This window comes from Procambarus clarkii, chromosome 44 (genome assembly GCF_040958095.1).
Source record: "Procambarus clarkii isolate CNS0578487 chromosome 44, FALCON_Pclarkii_2.0, whole genome shotgun sequence".
Lineage (NCBI taxonomy): Eukaryota > Metazoa > Arthropoda > Malacostraca > Decapoda > Cambaridae > Procambarus > Procambarus clarkii.
In genome coordinates, this window is record NC_091193.1 from 8,875,094 (window position 1) to 8,891,413 (window position 16,320).

General features: G+C 46.1%; 1 protein-coding gene across 1 annotated transcript in view; it reads left to right on the plus strand.

Moving 5' to 3' along the window:
* T48 (FU domain-containing protein T48) overlaps positions 1–16,320 on the plus strand; it is an 88,971-nt gene that overhangs the window by 63,454 nt on the left and 9,197 nt on the right. Inside the window, exons 2-3 of the mRNA XM_045725593.2 lie at positions 14,656–14,823; positions 16,013–16,231. Coding sequence (XP_045581549.1) covers positions 14,656–14,823; positions 16,013–16,231 — 387 coding nt within the window. The remainder of the gene's footprint in view (positions 1–14,655; positions 14,824–16,012; positions 16,232–16,320) is intronic.

Genomic DNA, 16,320 nt, shown 5'->3' on the forward strand with positions numbered 1-16,320 from the left:
CCAGGCGTCAGAGTGAGGAAGGAGGGCAGCCATTGTTTATACGAGACCAGAGGCTCACACGGGAGCAAATTCGGCTCCTGTTAATTTTACTTGGACGAAGTGTTATGGAAACCAAAGGTGCACCATTATCACACGCTGTCTACAAATTCAAGTTAAGTGTCTATCCGAAACCCGTTTATCATTCATTTATGGCCATTAATGTCAGGATATAGGGTGACCCGGTTAGATCACGAAATCGCCTCAAACTAAAGGTAATTCAGCCAGGTCTTCATGTTCCATGTACAGTTTTCTCTGAAATACTTGGAATATATAGGATTCTGGCTTCACAGCTAGCGCACTTTTGACAGGTCAAGACGAGGAAGCAAGATTTGTGCACCAGTTACTGGGTGATATGGAAGCTACCTCAAAGAGGATAATTTGGTGTCTACACCCTAGTTATACCTGGTGGCCTAACCTGCTGTACTATAAGATAAGGAACCTCTTCAATGTATGTAGTTAATTCTATAGTTAGATTGGCTGCATATATATAAATATAAACCCCCCTAATGTGTAGAGGATCGATTTGTGAGATTGAGATTATTGCAGAAATACAGTCCACTTAACATTATACAAATTGCTATCGAAGTATATAAATTAACGTAAATATAAATTCATATAAATTAAATAAATATAAATCTCACAGGTCGGTTCCCACACCCCCCCCATCCTTCCCCTCTGGTACTTCCTGCCTCCCAATGTTCTTCAGGTTCTTGTGAGGCCGTCCTGAGGCGGGCCTTCCTGCCATTGTTGTGCTGTTTCCGTGTTGTGACACCCTTCCTCCCTCCCTCCCTCACACACACACACACACACACACACACACACACACACACACACACACACACTCACACACACACACACACACACACACACACACCTGTGACGACGCGTGAAAGAGACCTGGGTGTGGACGTAACACCTAATCTATCTCCTGAGGCACATATAAATAGGATAACGACAGCAGCGTACTCTACACTGGCAAAAGTTAGAACATCATTCAGAAACAGAAGTAAGTAGGCTTTTAGGGCGCTTTACACTGCCTACGTGAGGCCAGTCTTAGAGTATGCCGCCTCATCATGGAGTCCCCATCTGAAGAAGCATATAAGGAAACTGGAAAAGGTTCAGAGGTTTGCAACGAGACTCGTCCCAGAGCTACGAGGGATGGGGTATGAGGAGCGCCTGAAGGAACTGTGCCTTACGACACTAGAAAAAAGAAGGGAGAGGGGGACATGATAGAAACGTATAAAATACTCAGAGGGATTGACAGAGTGGACATTGACGAAATGTTCACACGGAATAGTAACAGAACGAGGGGACATGGGTGGAAGCTGGAAACTCAGATGAGTCACAGAGATATTAGGAAGTTTTCTTTTAGCGTGAGAGTAGTGGGAAAATGGAATGCACTTAAGGTTGTGGAAGCAAATACTATTCATAATTTTAAAATAATAGGGAAATAGGACCGGAGTCATTACTGTAAACATCCGATGCTCGAAAGGCGGGATCCAAGAGTCAATGCTCGATCCTGCAGACACAAATAGGTGAGTACACAGCCACATTGCCACACACTTACACACACTGAACTGTCTTCAGAAACCTGTGTAAGGATTTTTTCAGAACCTTGTATACTACGTATGTAAGACCAATCCTGGAATATGCGGCCTCAACATGGAGCCCGTACCTTGTCAAGCACAAAACGAAGCTTGAAAAATTCAGAGGTATGCCACTAGGTTAGTCCCAGAACTAAGAGGCATGAGTTACAAGGAAAGGCTGAGGGAACTGCACTTCACGTCGCTGGAAGACAGAAGGGATCGGGGAGACATGATCACCACATACAAGATTCTCAGGGGAATTTACAGGTTTATCTTGAGGTTATCGTCTTGAGATGATTTCAGCGCTTTAGTGTCTCCGCGGCCCGGTCCTCGACCAGGCCTCCCTCTCAACTGTCAATCAATCAACAGGTGTACAGGTTCCTGAGCCTATTGGGCTCTATCATATCTACACTTGAAACTGTGTATGGAGTCAGCCTCCACCACATCACTTCCTAATGCATTCCATTTGTCAACCACTCTGACACTAAAAAAGTTCTTTCTAATATCTCTGTGGCTCATTTGGGCACTCAGTTTCCACCTGTGTCCCCTAGTGCGTGTGCCCATTGTGTTAAACAGCCTGTTTTTATCAACCCTGTCGATTCCCTTGAGGATCTTGAATGTGGTGATCATGTCCCCCCTAACTCTTCTGTCTTCCAACGAAGTGAGGTTTAATTCCCGTAGTCTCTCCTCGTAGCTCATACCTCTCAGCTCGGGTACTAGTCTGGTGGCAAACCTTTGAACCTTTTCCATTTTAGTCTTATGCTTGACTAGATATGGACTCCATGCTGGAGCCGCATACTCCAGGATTGGTCTGACATATGTGGTATATAATGTTCTGAAAGATTCCTTACACAAGTTTCTAAAGGCCGTTCTTATGTTAGCCAACCTGGCATATGCTGCTGATGTTATCCTCTTGATATGAGCTTCAGGGGACAGGTCTGGCGGGATATCAAACCCCAGATCTTTCCTTTATTTTTCCCCAGGTGTGTGTGTGTGTGTGTGTGTGTGTGTGTGTGTGTGTGTGTGTGTGTGTGTGTGTGTGTGTGTGTGTGTGTGTGTGTGTGTGTGTGTGTGTGTGTGTGTGTGTGTGTGTGTGTGTGTGTGTGTGTGTGTGTGTGGAAAAAATTAGTAGTAGTAACAGTTGATTGATTGACAGTTGAGAGGCGGGCCGAAAGAGCAGAGCTCAACCCCCGCAAGCACAACACGGTGAGTACAACTCGGTGAGTACACACGCAGTCATACCAACAATAAGATAAACAATATAAGACAATATAATATCCCATTGTTGAAGAGTGATGTTGCACAATGACAGGTGCAACAGCACTGTTAGGAATTAATACATAAATATACAAAGATTGTCGGAAAGGAACTATGAAAATGATATTGTTACCAATGCAGAGAAGGAATCAACACTCCTACATAGCCATATAAGATGGAAAATGACAGTGAATGACCAAGTGACAAGGGTACTAACAAGGGGAGGCGGGTATACAGAAAATGAAACAGAAACTTGTGATAAACCTGTGATAAACACAAATCGACTTGAGAATGGTCCAGGACGGACCGAAACATCGTCGTCCCTTCAACTTCTAGTGTGTGGTCTGGTCAACATACTTCAGCCACGGTATTGTGATTCATCGCCTGCATTGTGATAAACTCAATGCCAGCTTCCATGGCATGCTCATAACTGAGCCTGAAGAGCTTCCGGTGCTAGAAGAGGAGGCAACCCCTGACGAAGACTAGCAACTATTGAGGTAACAACAGAGGAAGTAAGGAAACAGCCAGCATCACTAGACGCAACTAAAGCTATTGGGCCAGATAAAGTATCACCCTGCATGTTAAAACAAGCGGCACAGGTGCTCAGCGTCACTCTAGCAATGATCTTTAATGAGTCATTTATAAAGAGGAAATTACCTATTAAATAATGGAAAATAATGCCTGACGAACCTACTGGACTTTTATGAAAAGGCAGCGAAAATAAGGCAAGAGAGAGGTTTGGCAGATTGCATATTTCTGGTCTGGCTAAAAGCCTTTGATTCAATACAGCGCCGATTACTATGTAAAGTTTGCAACAAGGCTCGTCCCAAAGCTGCAAGGGATGGGATATAAAGAGAGAGACAGAAGGAACTATGCCTGACGATGCTAGAAAAAGAGTGAGAGACGAGAACATAAAAAGATACATAAAATACTAAGGATGATTGACAGAGTAGAAACAGAGCAAATGTTCACAATGGCTACTAATAGTATAAGATGACATAGACGGAAGCTTGAGAATCAGACGAGTCATAGAGACGTTAGAAAGTTTTCTTGTAGCGGAAGAGTTGTGGGAAATGGCCTTTCCCCTGCCAGCCCAGGCAAGAAATTCGGAACTTTGTATCCTGTTATCAGTGCCTACTGGTAATGTTCTTCAGTATGTTCTCCGCTGATCTTCACTGTTCTTACCGTATGAATAGAGACTTCCTAGATTCCGTTACACGGGCATCTGGCTCCTTCATATAAATATTTCCAAGCAATACAAAAATAATGAGAATAATCAGCAAGGCAATATCCTGCAAAATAATCACGACACACTTCTGAAAAATGGCTGCTAGAATTTAACCTAGGCTAATGCAAAGTTATGAGAATAGAAAGAGAAATGAAAAGAACTATATAATGGAATCAAGTGAAGACAGATTCTTACTTCAGAAAACATAAGAGACGTAGGAAGTATAGGAAGCCCAAAATCTAATGCGAGAGGCACTCGTTACCAGAGTAACGTCAACCTCACACGCCAACGTCAGTGTAGCTGTAAGACACTTGGACAAAGAAACCATCCGGGTCCTATGTACACTCTTCGTAAGACCACCTCTTGAGTATGCAGGTTCAGCATGTAACCTACACTGAGATAAAACTGGAAAACGTCGGAAGATATGCAACAATATTCGTTGCTGATCTGATGGGCTCGAGTTTTCTAGGACAGATTCAGGAAACATTCTCGTCACTCTGAAGGAGACGATGAATAGAAAAGACATGACTGCGGCATTCAAGATTTTTAAAGGGAAGTGACAGTAGACAAAGTGGCCCTATAAGCACAGCACAACGAATATGAAAAATGATTGAACAATAGATAGAAATTAGTGATAAAACTGAGTCAGAGAAAACTTCTTTAGTGTTAAAGCTGTCAATAAATGAAATGGATTAGAGGAAGAAGAGTTTAAAGCTAATTAACAATGCAATGCCCACATATCAGCTGGACAATGTTGAAATTCCTATAAATATGCATGTGAGAGTCTAGGAGTCATCACTAACAGGATCTTATAAAAGCCCCCCAAAAAATCAATGCATAAATGTAGGGAATAAAGCACACAAGGTACAGGATGATGTGCTGTAGTGTCTCAACTTCCCTTTGGGGGGGGGGGAGGGTAGAAAGGATGGAGAGGCACATGCTAAGGAAAAGTTTAGAAATGGGAAATACAGTGAGTTGTGAAAGCAGGCGGGCTGTCCGCCTTGCTGACACGATGTGTGTGTGTGTTGGCAGCTGCTGATGTGCTCACAGAGCCGGATAGGTAAGACTAGGTGAACAACTAGCTGCGTTCCGTCATGGACTATGCAGCACCAGTTTTATGCACGTACTCCCAAAGCGATATGAAAAGGCTCGAAAGCATTCAGAATGAAGCAATACCATCATTCTTGGAGTTCCAAGAACTGCCAAAACGTTTAATCTACGAGAGGAGTTGTCCCTCCCCAGTGTTAAAAGCAGAATTAAGGAGCTGAATGTTAAGCTTGCAATTAGAATAGCCAGAGATCCCTATTACAATGATATTGCCAAGAAAAATTTGAGTTCTGTGCTACTCTCAGGGGGAAAACAGGAGAAGCAAAAAATGGCATCACAGATCAGTCTGCTACCTCGAAGAACTTCACCTGCTTGAGCAAGCCCGTGAGCTCCTGCCTGTAGAGAGGTTACCTCCCTGGGAGGATGACTCATGCAAGATCATCATCAATGAAATGGCCACGAAAAAATCCAACATGAAACAGCAAGAAATGAGGCACAAGTATCTCAAGGAAATTTATAAAGAAGCCGGAGATGAACTAGATCAAATCTACACTGACGGGTCATCTAATCCTATCAATGGCAGGGCTGGTGCTGTATACACGGTAATTAAGGATAATGCTTTCTAACGCAGAAATGAAGAAAAAGCGCGTATTGAGAACTATGCCTCTTGGACACAAGCAGAGCTCACTGCTATTGTTATGGCGTTAAGGTTCCTTGAACAGGAACACTAATGGTGCAGTGATTTGCACCGATTCAAAAGCAGCACTGCAAAGCCTAAGTAAAAATCGGGCAGAAAATCTTGCAATAGTCGCTGAAATTAAGAGAGCTGTGAGAGTACTTACCAATCAGGGAAGAGTCATCAAGTTTCTGTGGATCCCCTCCCATGTTGGAATATATGGGAATGAACGAGCAGATGTGCTGGCTGCTGAAGGAGATCATATTGAATACTTCATACCCAAGACTCTACTACAAATTAGAGGTATTGTCAGGCAACTTCACCGTGACAAGGTAACTGAGGAAAGGAGGATAGAAGCACAAACCAGTGAATCTATACGATGGTACAACATGGTTGCAGCTGGCAATCCCAGTCATTATGGCCGAAGAGGAGGACGACGAGGGAGAGAATCAGTAATAGCGAGAATCCGTCTTGGACACAAATATCCATGGAGATATTGAATGGAAACAACAGTTGATCAGCGAAGTTGCAGAATCTGTGGTGAGAGTGATGGACACCGCCTTGACCACTATCTACGTGAATGTGAACACCTGAGAGACATCAGAATTATGTGTAGAATAATAAACCCCACATTGTTTGAGTTAGGAAAACACTATTTGTCAAATATTGATACTGTTCTTAAAAGATTCCCCCATTTTGCACCCGCAAGATAACGTAAGCTTTTAAGGGTTGATAGATGTTAATCTTCTTGTTTGTGAATCTGTTCACTTGAGACAGTTAAGCAAGTCCCAGCTGTGTCTGGGTACAAGTGACAGGATGAACAACCCAGTGGGTTTTCTTCCTATTGGGGAGTGTTGTACATGCTGCTATGGCGGTGTGTCCACTCGCAAGATGAGTGGCGCTGCCCAATAAACTCGCCCCTCGGGGCAAAATTTAAATTTAAAATTTAAACTGGCTCTTGTGAAGGGTTTTTGTTTATATAAGCAAGAGGTGGTATGAGGACCAGCAGGAGCGGCATGAGTATGGCTGCTCATGCCGTTCATTACCTCGTGTTAGCGATGGGGAGAAGGTACCGTAGGCACTTGAGGCTCTCTGGCCTCCGTCACAACCACCGTCTTAACAACTCTTAACAAAACGCTCTTACTAGCTCGTTATTACTGCTGTCTCACCGCGGACACCCAGATATTAATTGGTCAGTTTTCTCTGCACCTCAGGCTTGATGATGTGGTTTGTTGGGGTTGTTGCGGTGGTGGGCTGTGGGGAGGGCTGGGCTGTGAGAGGGCTGGGCTGTGAGAGGGCTGGGCTGTGGGAGGGCTGGGCTGTGGGAGGGCTGGGCTGTGGGAGGGCTGGGCTGTGGGGAGGGTTGGGCTGTGGGGAGGGCTGGGCTGTGAGAGGGCTGGGCTGTGGGAGGGCTGGGCTGTGGGAGGGCTGGGCTGTGGGAGGGCTGGGCTGTGGGAGGGCTGGGCTTGTTGAAGAGTACGAGAGGTGGGGCAGGGCTGGTGAGAAACGCTGGGCGGGAAGAGGGGGTTCGGGAAGGCCGGAAGAAAAGGCAGGAATGGCGGAACGATGGAGAGGGGGGTAGCGAAGGCGTGATTGGGGGGGGCTTTGATTGTACCTGGATGGGGTTTCTGGGAGTTCTGCTACACCCTAAGCCCGGCCAGGGAAGGCGGGAGGAGACGGGCAGGGAAGCCGGGAGGAGACGGGCAGGGAAGGCGGGAGGAGACGGGCAGGGAAGCCGGGAGGAGACGGGCAGGGAAGGCGGGAGGAGACGGTCAGGGAAGCCGGGAGGAGACGGGCAGGGAAGGCGGGAGGAGACGGGCAGGGAAGGCGGGAGGAGATGTTATAAGGATGAAGTGGTTTATGTTAGGGGAGAGGGTCGTGGGAAGGGGGTGTGTGGGGGGTCGTATAGTAATGGGGAGAAGGTTGTGGGAACAGTAATCTGTGGTTTCGTTTGGGAAATGGATAACGGAATTGTGTCGGAGGAATGCGGGCTTGTTGATGGGGTGAAGCATGGGAGGAATGGGTGCTTGTTGGTGTGGGGGGGGGTGGAAGTGGGGCTTGCTGATAGGGGGACAGAGAAAAGGAGTTGAGGCTTGAGGCTCCAGAGTGGAGTACTGCTGCACAATGACAGCCCCTTTCAAAGCTGAAGAAATTGCTGACCTGGAGAGCGTGCAGAGATCCTGTACTGCTAGAATCCACTCAGTAAAACACCTAAACTACTGGGACCGACTAAAGAGCCTAAATCTGTATTCTCTTGAGCGCGGGCGGGAGAGATACATAATAATTTTCACGTGCAAAATATTAAAGGGGCTGGTCCCAAACCTGCACACAGAAATAACATCACATGAGACCAGGAGGCATGGCAGGATGTGCAGAATACTCCCGTTGAAGAGCAGAGGTGCAACAGGTACTCTGAGAGAGAACTCTATCAACATCAGAGGCCCGAGACTGTTCAACACGCTTCTACTACACATAAGGGGCATAACGTGAGGGGCCGACCCCTCACAGTGTTCAAGAGAGAACTCGATTGCCACCTCCAAAGGATACCTAATCAACTAGGCTGTGATTCATACGTCAGGCTGCGAGCAGCCGCGTCCAACAGCCTGGTTGACCAGTCCAGCAACGAGGAAGCCTGGTCGAGAACCGGGCCGCGGGGACGCTAAGCCCCGAAACTACCTCAAGGTAACCACAAGGTTGACTGGAGGGACAGGACAAGAACATGGAGGTGTTGGCGGGGGACGGAGAGGAGGTGGTGCAGCAGGAGAGGTAGAGGGCCAGGGAGATGAGTAGTAACTATAGCTTATCTCCTGCTTATTAAACTAATGTCACCCCGGGTTCCACTCAAAGTACCAATACCATATGATAAAGAATAAGCCTAACTTGTGGGAACAACCTCGAAATATAATCGAAGTTTATAATAGAGTATGCGAACAAGCCTGAATGGTCCCCAGGACAATATGCAACTGAAAACTCACACCCCAGAAGTGACTCGAACCCATACTCCCAGGAGCAACGCAACTGGTATGTACAAGACGCCTTAATCCACTTGATTGTCCGGTCGTGATGGTCAAGTGGATTACGGCGTCTTGTACATACCAGTTGCGTTGCTCCTGGGAGTATGGGTTCGAGTCACTTCTGGGGTGTGAGTTTTCAGTTATAATAGAGTATGTGTATCTTTGTCTGCGGCTCGAGGTCAAACGCTTGGGGCTAGCCTTACCCAACTTCGTAGGGGGAATGGTCTCGGGTAGGAGAGAGACATAAGCTGGTCGGGGTCGCAAGAATGCCAAAGAGGACAGCATGTCATAGGTCATAATCTGGCCCCCACCATGACTTAGACGGGCTCACCATAGCCCGTGCTACTTGGAACTTTTTGTTCCAAGTAGCGAATCTTAAACAGCAACAAACCATGACTTTTTGGCAATTCCGGATGGCTATACTTAGCTAAATATTTTGAAACAAGAATACCAAAAGTTTTTTTTTTAATGTACAGCATTATTCACTGAACGCAAGACAATTAACTTAGATATTCTACTATGCATGTTTTGGCCATAGTAGCATAAACGGGCGATCCTTCCACAGCTTCAAAGACTTCTCACATACCACCTCTGTATCAGAGTAAATATTAACTAATCTATTGTTTAATATGTCACACCAGTGAGTGCCTGCCAGTGGCAGACCTCACATACACCTGGGTGGTGACCCACCAGGCGGCCACCCACACCACGGATGGTGAGTGAGATGAGTACTCAGGTATAGGTAAGGTTACCTGATGGTGATGATGATGGCATTGATGATGATGCTGATAATGATCATAATGATGCTTACAATTATAATAATAATAATACTGATAATGATCATAATGATACTGATAATGATCATTATACTTACAAAGCTGATAATGGTGATTATAATGACAATGGTGCACACGGGTGGCCGTGGTCACGGTAGCGTGCCTAACAAGCACTAACACCGCCCCGCTCACCCACTCACCGCTCCCGGGTAATACACCTCTCCACACTATTTTGGTTCTTGCTTGAGTGTGGTGGAGGTGTGGCAGACCGGTGTGTGGTGGAGGTGTGGCAGACCGGTGTGTGGCGGAGGCGGAGCAGAGGTGCCATAGGCACAATCAGAGAACACTGTATAAACATCAGAGGTCCGCGGTTCTTCAACGTCCTCCCAGCGAGTATAAGAAATATTGCCGGAACAACCGTGGACATCTTCAAGAGAAAACTAGACTGTTTTCTAAGAGAAGTTCCGGACCAACCGGGCTGTGGCGGGCAAGTGGGCCTGCGGGCCGCTCCAAGCAACAGCCTGGTGGACCAAACTCTCACAAGTCGAGCCTGGCCTCGGGCCGGGCTTGGGGAGTAGAAGAACTCCCAGAACCCCATCAACCAGGAGGTGTGACAGACCGGTGTGTGTGGAGGTGTGGTCGTAGGTTGCTGCATGGGCTCGAACCTCAGCCCAGAACCCGCTCTCTCTTTTTGTTTATTAGTACAGTGTAGCTATTAATATCATTGTCTCTACCGTGAGTGTTAAGATGGTATGATCTGGAAGGTATTGCACACACACACACACACACACACACACACACACACACACACACACACACACACACACACACACACACACACACACACACACACACACACACACACACACACACACACACACACACACACACACACACACACACACACACACACACACAACCCCCCCCCCCACACACACACACGTATCCCCAGAATGCAACCCACAACATCTTTTTAACCCCAAGGTACCTATTTTCTGCAAGCTGAGCAGAGGCATCAGATGAAAAATTGCCCAATTGTCAAATCTTTGCGGGAATCGAATCCGTGTTCCTGGATTGTAAATCGCATCAGTTTCTATCCACGTCCTCTTGGTGTCCATTGTGAACATTTCCTTGATCAGTATCTACCAATCAGAGACTACGGGGGCGTGAGGTCGTCATCCCCCGCCCACCAGACCTGTACCTGTTGCGTCTGTTTAACTGTTCTGACGTTCAACTACTTTGTCGACTCTGGCCCCAAAGTTGAGAATGGAAGCGCCTTCCACAACTTATTCTTGTAGATCATTCCACTTGTTAACTACTCGTACAGGGTACGAGTTTTTTCTTACGTCCCTTCGGCTCATTCGTTACCGGCCGCCTGGACTTGTTATCGGCCAGCTGGACGTGTTATCGGCCAGCTGGATGTGTTATCGGCCACCTGGACGTGTTAAACACAACTACAACTACAAGTAAACATCTACAACTCCCAATGTAGTAATATATTAAACGTTGTTATAACTTTCAATGACCGTCTAACTTTCTATAACTTCCATTTCTGGAAATTTCTGTAACTCCTCCTGTTCCGTGACAACGTTAACGACCCATTAAAGACGGTAACCACCCATTACTCTTAACAAGGCCGTTAAGCTCATTTTTAACACTTTCATCAGTTTTCTCTGTTATTTTGGAGCGAAGGAGAGGGGTGAGGTGTCTGTTGTGGGGAGGGGGGGAGGTGGGTGCTTTTATGTGGGGAGGGGAGGTGGGTGCTTTTATGTGGGGAGGGGCGGTGGGTGCTTTTATGTGGGGAGGTCCCGTGCCGAAACCTATACTAGATGAAATAGTTGACCACATAACTCGAGTGCACTCGGTCGCGGGGTTGAACGAGGTTATTCTCTCCCAAGCTTTTGTAGGGTGGTGGTGCAGTGGAGGTACAGTGGTAGTGCAGCACTCACTTTGCATCACGCGGGTGGAGGTTCTAGCCCCAGCAAGGGCATTTGGAATTTTCAAGTATGTGTATATATATATATATATATATATATATATATATATATATATATATATATATATATATATATATATATATATATATATATATATATACATACACTCAGCTTCTCCGTGATGCAGCATGGGCTGGAGGATCTTGTTCTTCCCCTTAGCAAAGTGGCACAGGTTGGAGGTCTGCCATTCAGGAGGTCTGGGAGGCAGCGGGTGATGGGGAGAGTCTGACATTATGAAGACTTATTACAGGTAAAGTATATAAGATTTCTTTATATGCAGACATCAGGTGCATATTATACTTTAAAAGCAGAATGAAAAAAATGATCCTGAGTCGAGTTAATATGATATTCCAAGAATCGTCGTGGGGTTCCTGTTGGCACCATATCAAGTGGTACTCTTTTTACTTATGCCAACCCTGACTCGAATATAATGGGCACGTACGCCAAAAGAACCAGATTGCAAATTTGGTAGCTCTTATGTCCTTATGCTTGAGGGGCTACACTTGCCTACATCCCTATACTGACCCTCCAAGGACCCACAGAAAGACCGTCAGGTAAGGTCAAAGATGTGGTCACCGTGATGCCACCTCCTCAACTCTCGCTCCTAACAGCAAGCTAAATATACCCGCCAAACACACACCGAAACTACGACGTTGGCACAACGTTCGAACAAGTTTTAACACCTCCTAACCAGTTTTAACAACCAATATAGCGTCAGGAGGCTATCAGCGCCAGTTAACTACTACAGCGATATTCTTATTCCGAGTGCCGCGTCCAAGCAAGGTCAGCTGTAGCGAAAGTGTTATGTAAATTAAATGCAAATGACCTTCCCACTATTGTTGTGTGTGTGTTTAGGATTTTAGCGTGTTGGCGAGGGCGCATTCGACCACAGGCCAGGCACAGTGTGCGTCATAAAGTTTGTTGCAGCTGAAGGTCTTGTCACAGGGTGAGGACAACAGGTGTGGTGTGGGCGTCGTGAGTGTGTACCCTCTGGTCACTGGGGAGCTTCTCGTCAACATCTTCAGTGATTGTAATTTATAGTATTTAAAGCTTGATGCAAGCATTAAAGATCTAACAAAGCACAGTGAGGACCTCTGGCATGTTAGATGGTAGTACTGAGCGATGAAACAACTTTGCACAGCAGTTCTCCTTGAATACGTCTGATTGTTTCTTTATCTACCACCCGGGTATTCGATTTTGTTATATTTCCGCCCTTATTTAATAAAGCACTTTTCCAAATATATATAAAAATGATCTTAAGAGCTAAAAGATATGAATCTCTGGTAGATGCTGGGAGGCCGGAGTGTTCCGGGACGCTGTAGCAAGGTTCTCTTCAACTCACCGGAGACCCATGTCTTGCAACTCGAACTCAACTCTAAGAAAACTTGTCATTTGTCTCAGGGACCGAGAGCCTCACTTGCTGGCACAACTTGGTACTGATGGTCCAGTTCACTGGTCTTTGAGAGATTCAGATTCGTATCCAGAAAGATTCTTTGGACTCTAGTTGTGTCAAAGAGGATGAGGTTTATTTTCTCACTATTATTATCCTCTTTGGGGAGGACATATATATTGGCGACTTATCACCACTTCTGACAGCTATTGCTTTATTCTCGTGAATGTTCTTAGCTGCCGCTTTGAGCTCAGGAGACAGTATAATGTGCAGTGCAGTTGCCTCAAATATTTCTTCCCTCTGTCAAAATCTCTGCTTGCAAAGATCTTTTGTGGTGATCTTGATCTGTCTCAAGGTCGAATATGTCATCTACAGAGCCTGTCACACCTGTTAAACTACAGGAACGTCTTTTCAACGGATCACAGAACGGGAAAAAACTCTTTAAAGACAATGAGAGAAGCGTGACCCTACCGACTCTAACAGGAATATATAGAATATAAAATATTTCTACATAATTGTAACCATCTTCATTACTGTAACCATCTTCAATACACACCGTCTGTACTACTGTAACCATCTTCACTACACACCGTCTGTATTACTGTAACCATCTTCACTACACACCGTCTGTACTACTGTAACCATCTTCACTACACAGTCTGTACTACTCTAATCATCTTCACTACACAGTCTGTATTACTGTAACCATCTTCACTACACACCGTCTGTATTACTGTAACCATCTTCACTACACACCGTCTGTATTACTGTAACCATCTGTACTACTGTAACCGTCTTCACTACACACCGTCTGTACTACTGTAACCGTCTTCACTACACACCGTCTGTACTACTGTAACCATCTTCACTACACAGTCTGTACTACTCTAATCATCTTCACTACACAGTCTGTATTACTGTAACCATCTTCACTACACACCGTCTGTACTACTGTAACCGTCTTCACTACACACCGTCTGTACTACTGTAACCGTCTTCACTACACACCGTCTGTACTACTGTAACCATCTTCACTACAGTCCTTATCTCAGTGTTTCTATATACATTAATCAACGGACAATCAAGAACATAATGGGCAAGGGTGTGAGACCTTAACATACCACATTACAATGCTATGTATGCAGTCCTCCAGGCTTGGCGCCTTCTTTTGATAATGAAATTATCATATATAATATATTTTTCTCTAAGAGAAAGAAGTTCTGTTCTTACATTCTTCAAAAAACTACAATTTTTTTATGAATTACGGTCACGGAGAGTAATAATGTTAGAGAAATATTCGTGAACTGAATTTACCCAGCTGGGCGCACCTCCTGCGATTGTGCAAGTATTGTACATTGGTTACCCTTTGACTCCACCGGCTTACATCCGTTTTCTCTTAACCGTCAAACATCCATTTTCTCATACACCCGTAGAGTAAATGGAGATGGAGCTGTCTAATCTCTGCCTGTCTGCCCCACAGCAGCTGTCTAAACTCTCCCTCTCTGCCCCACAGCAGCTGTCTAAACTCTGCCTGTCTGTCCCACAGCAGCTGTCTAAACTCTCCCTCTCTGTCCCACAGCAGCTGTCTAAACTCTCCCTCTCTGTCCCACAGCAGCTGTCTAAACTCTCCCTCTCTGTCCCACAGCCACGTGTAACCAGCCTGATTGCCTGCGGTGCGACCTGGAGACAGCAGAGTGCGTCAAGTGCCTGTACGTGATGATGGTGGCCACCCGTCTCTGTAGTTCTTCCTGTCCCCCTGGCCACTCCACCATCTGGCCGCCCCACCCACCTCTCATGGGCCGCATCTGTACAGGTGGGTGTTTGTATGATACCTGGTTGATGGGGTTCTGGGAGTTCTTCTACTCCCCAAGCCCGGCCCGAGGCCAGGCTTGACTTGTGAGTTTGGTCCACTAGGCTGTTGCTTGGAGCGGCCCGAATGGGTCCTAACAAGTGAGTGGTTCTGTGGGTGTGTCTGGGGGCCTGTACTTGTGGGCGTCTCTGCGTGTGTGTCTTTGTGAGCTTGTGACGGAAGATGTCTCTGAGCACCCGAATAGTTGGGTGTCTTTTCTTCTAAATGTACTTGAAAGGTCGAGCGGTTGTTCTCGAGCCCCGCCTTACCATTGGTCGCTTGCCAATAATGCAGTCATTCGCGACCCCTCCTGTTTCTCGTCTATTTTTTTCAATATTGTTTTGTAATATATATATTGTCACTATAGTGCTCGCAACTTTTGCGCTAAACGGTTCGCCCTAAGATGCCAGTGCAACGCTGCCATCCATCTCCCCGTGTGCAGCGCTGCCATCCATCTCCCCCGTGTACTGACCTGCCTTATACCCAACATTTCCTCGTGCTTAACCTAATGAGATACGCCCAAAATTGTATATGTTGTTGTTATTATGTGTCTTTGATTCAATTTATAGTGAAGTATGGTAAAGTTGAGTCTACTCAGACTCTTCATAGCGAAGGGTTGTGATTTCAGTACTGCACTGCGGGGCGCTAATACGAACAGCCTGACTGATTACGGTTTTCCGCGTGAACTCTACCCGCAGGCTCAGCTGCAGGAGGGACAAAGGCAGGAAGTATGCCACAGGAAAATATCACTTTAGCTCTCCCACTTCCCCCTCGGGTCAATCGCATTAATGGAACGAGCGGATTAGTATCACAACGATCATATAACCAAGTATTTAAAGTCGTCTGTATAATATACCGTAAAGTCGTCTGTATAATATACCGTAAAGTCGTCTGTATAATATACCGTAAAGTCGTCTGTATAATATAGCGTAGACACGTACTCGAGAAGTCAAGTTTAGTTATGTGCATAAATGCTCAGTTATTGTCCAGTCCTCAATACCGTACCTTCTTATTTCCTTGTCACTCAGTACATCACAAACGTAATCTTTACATCATTCAGGGAGCTCGCCCAGTCAATCCTGTCTCCCCCTCGCTTATCATTCTCCCCTCTCGTGTGCTCCCCACTAACTGCTCTCCCTCACCCCCTCCCCAGAGCGGAGTATGCTGGCGCTGGTGTCTGGTCGCGACCTGACCATCATTGCTGGTGCTGCAGTAGGCGGGGCAGTGTGTGTGGGCGTGGTCATAGGGGCCCTCCTCTACATGCGCAGGCGCGCCAAGCCCCCTCCGGACACACCCCCGCCAGACCACGCCCACCACCACCACCACCTCCCCATCCCCAGATTATGGAGGGATAAGAGACCAAAAACAACAGGTAAGACCCTAAGAACAATAATATTTTTTAATCTATTGTTTCCCATCATTATTTCTTCCTGTTTCTCACTATCATGTTGAGAGAAGACT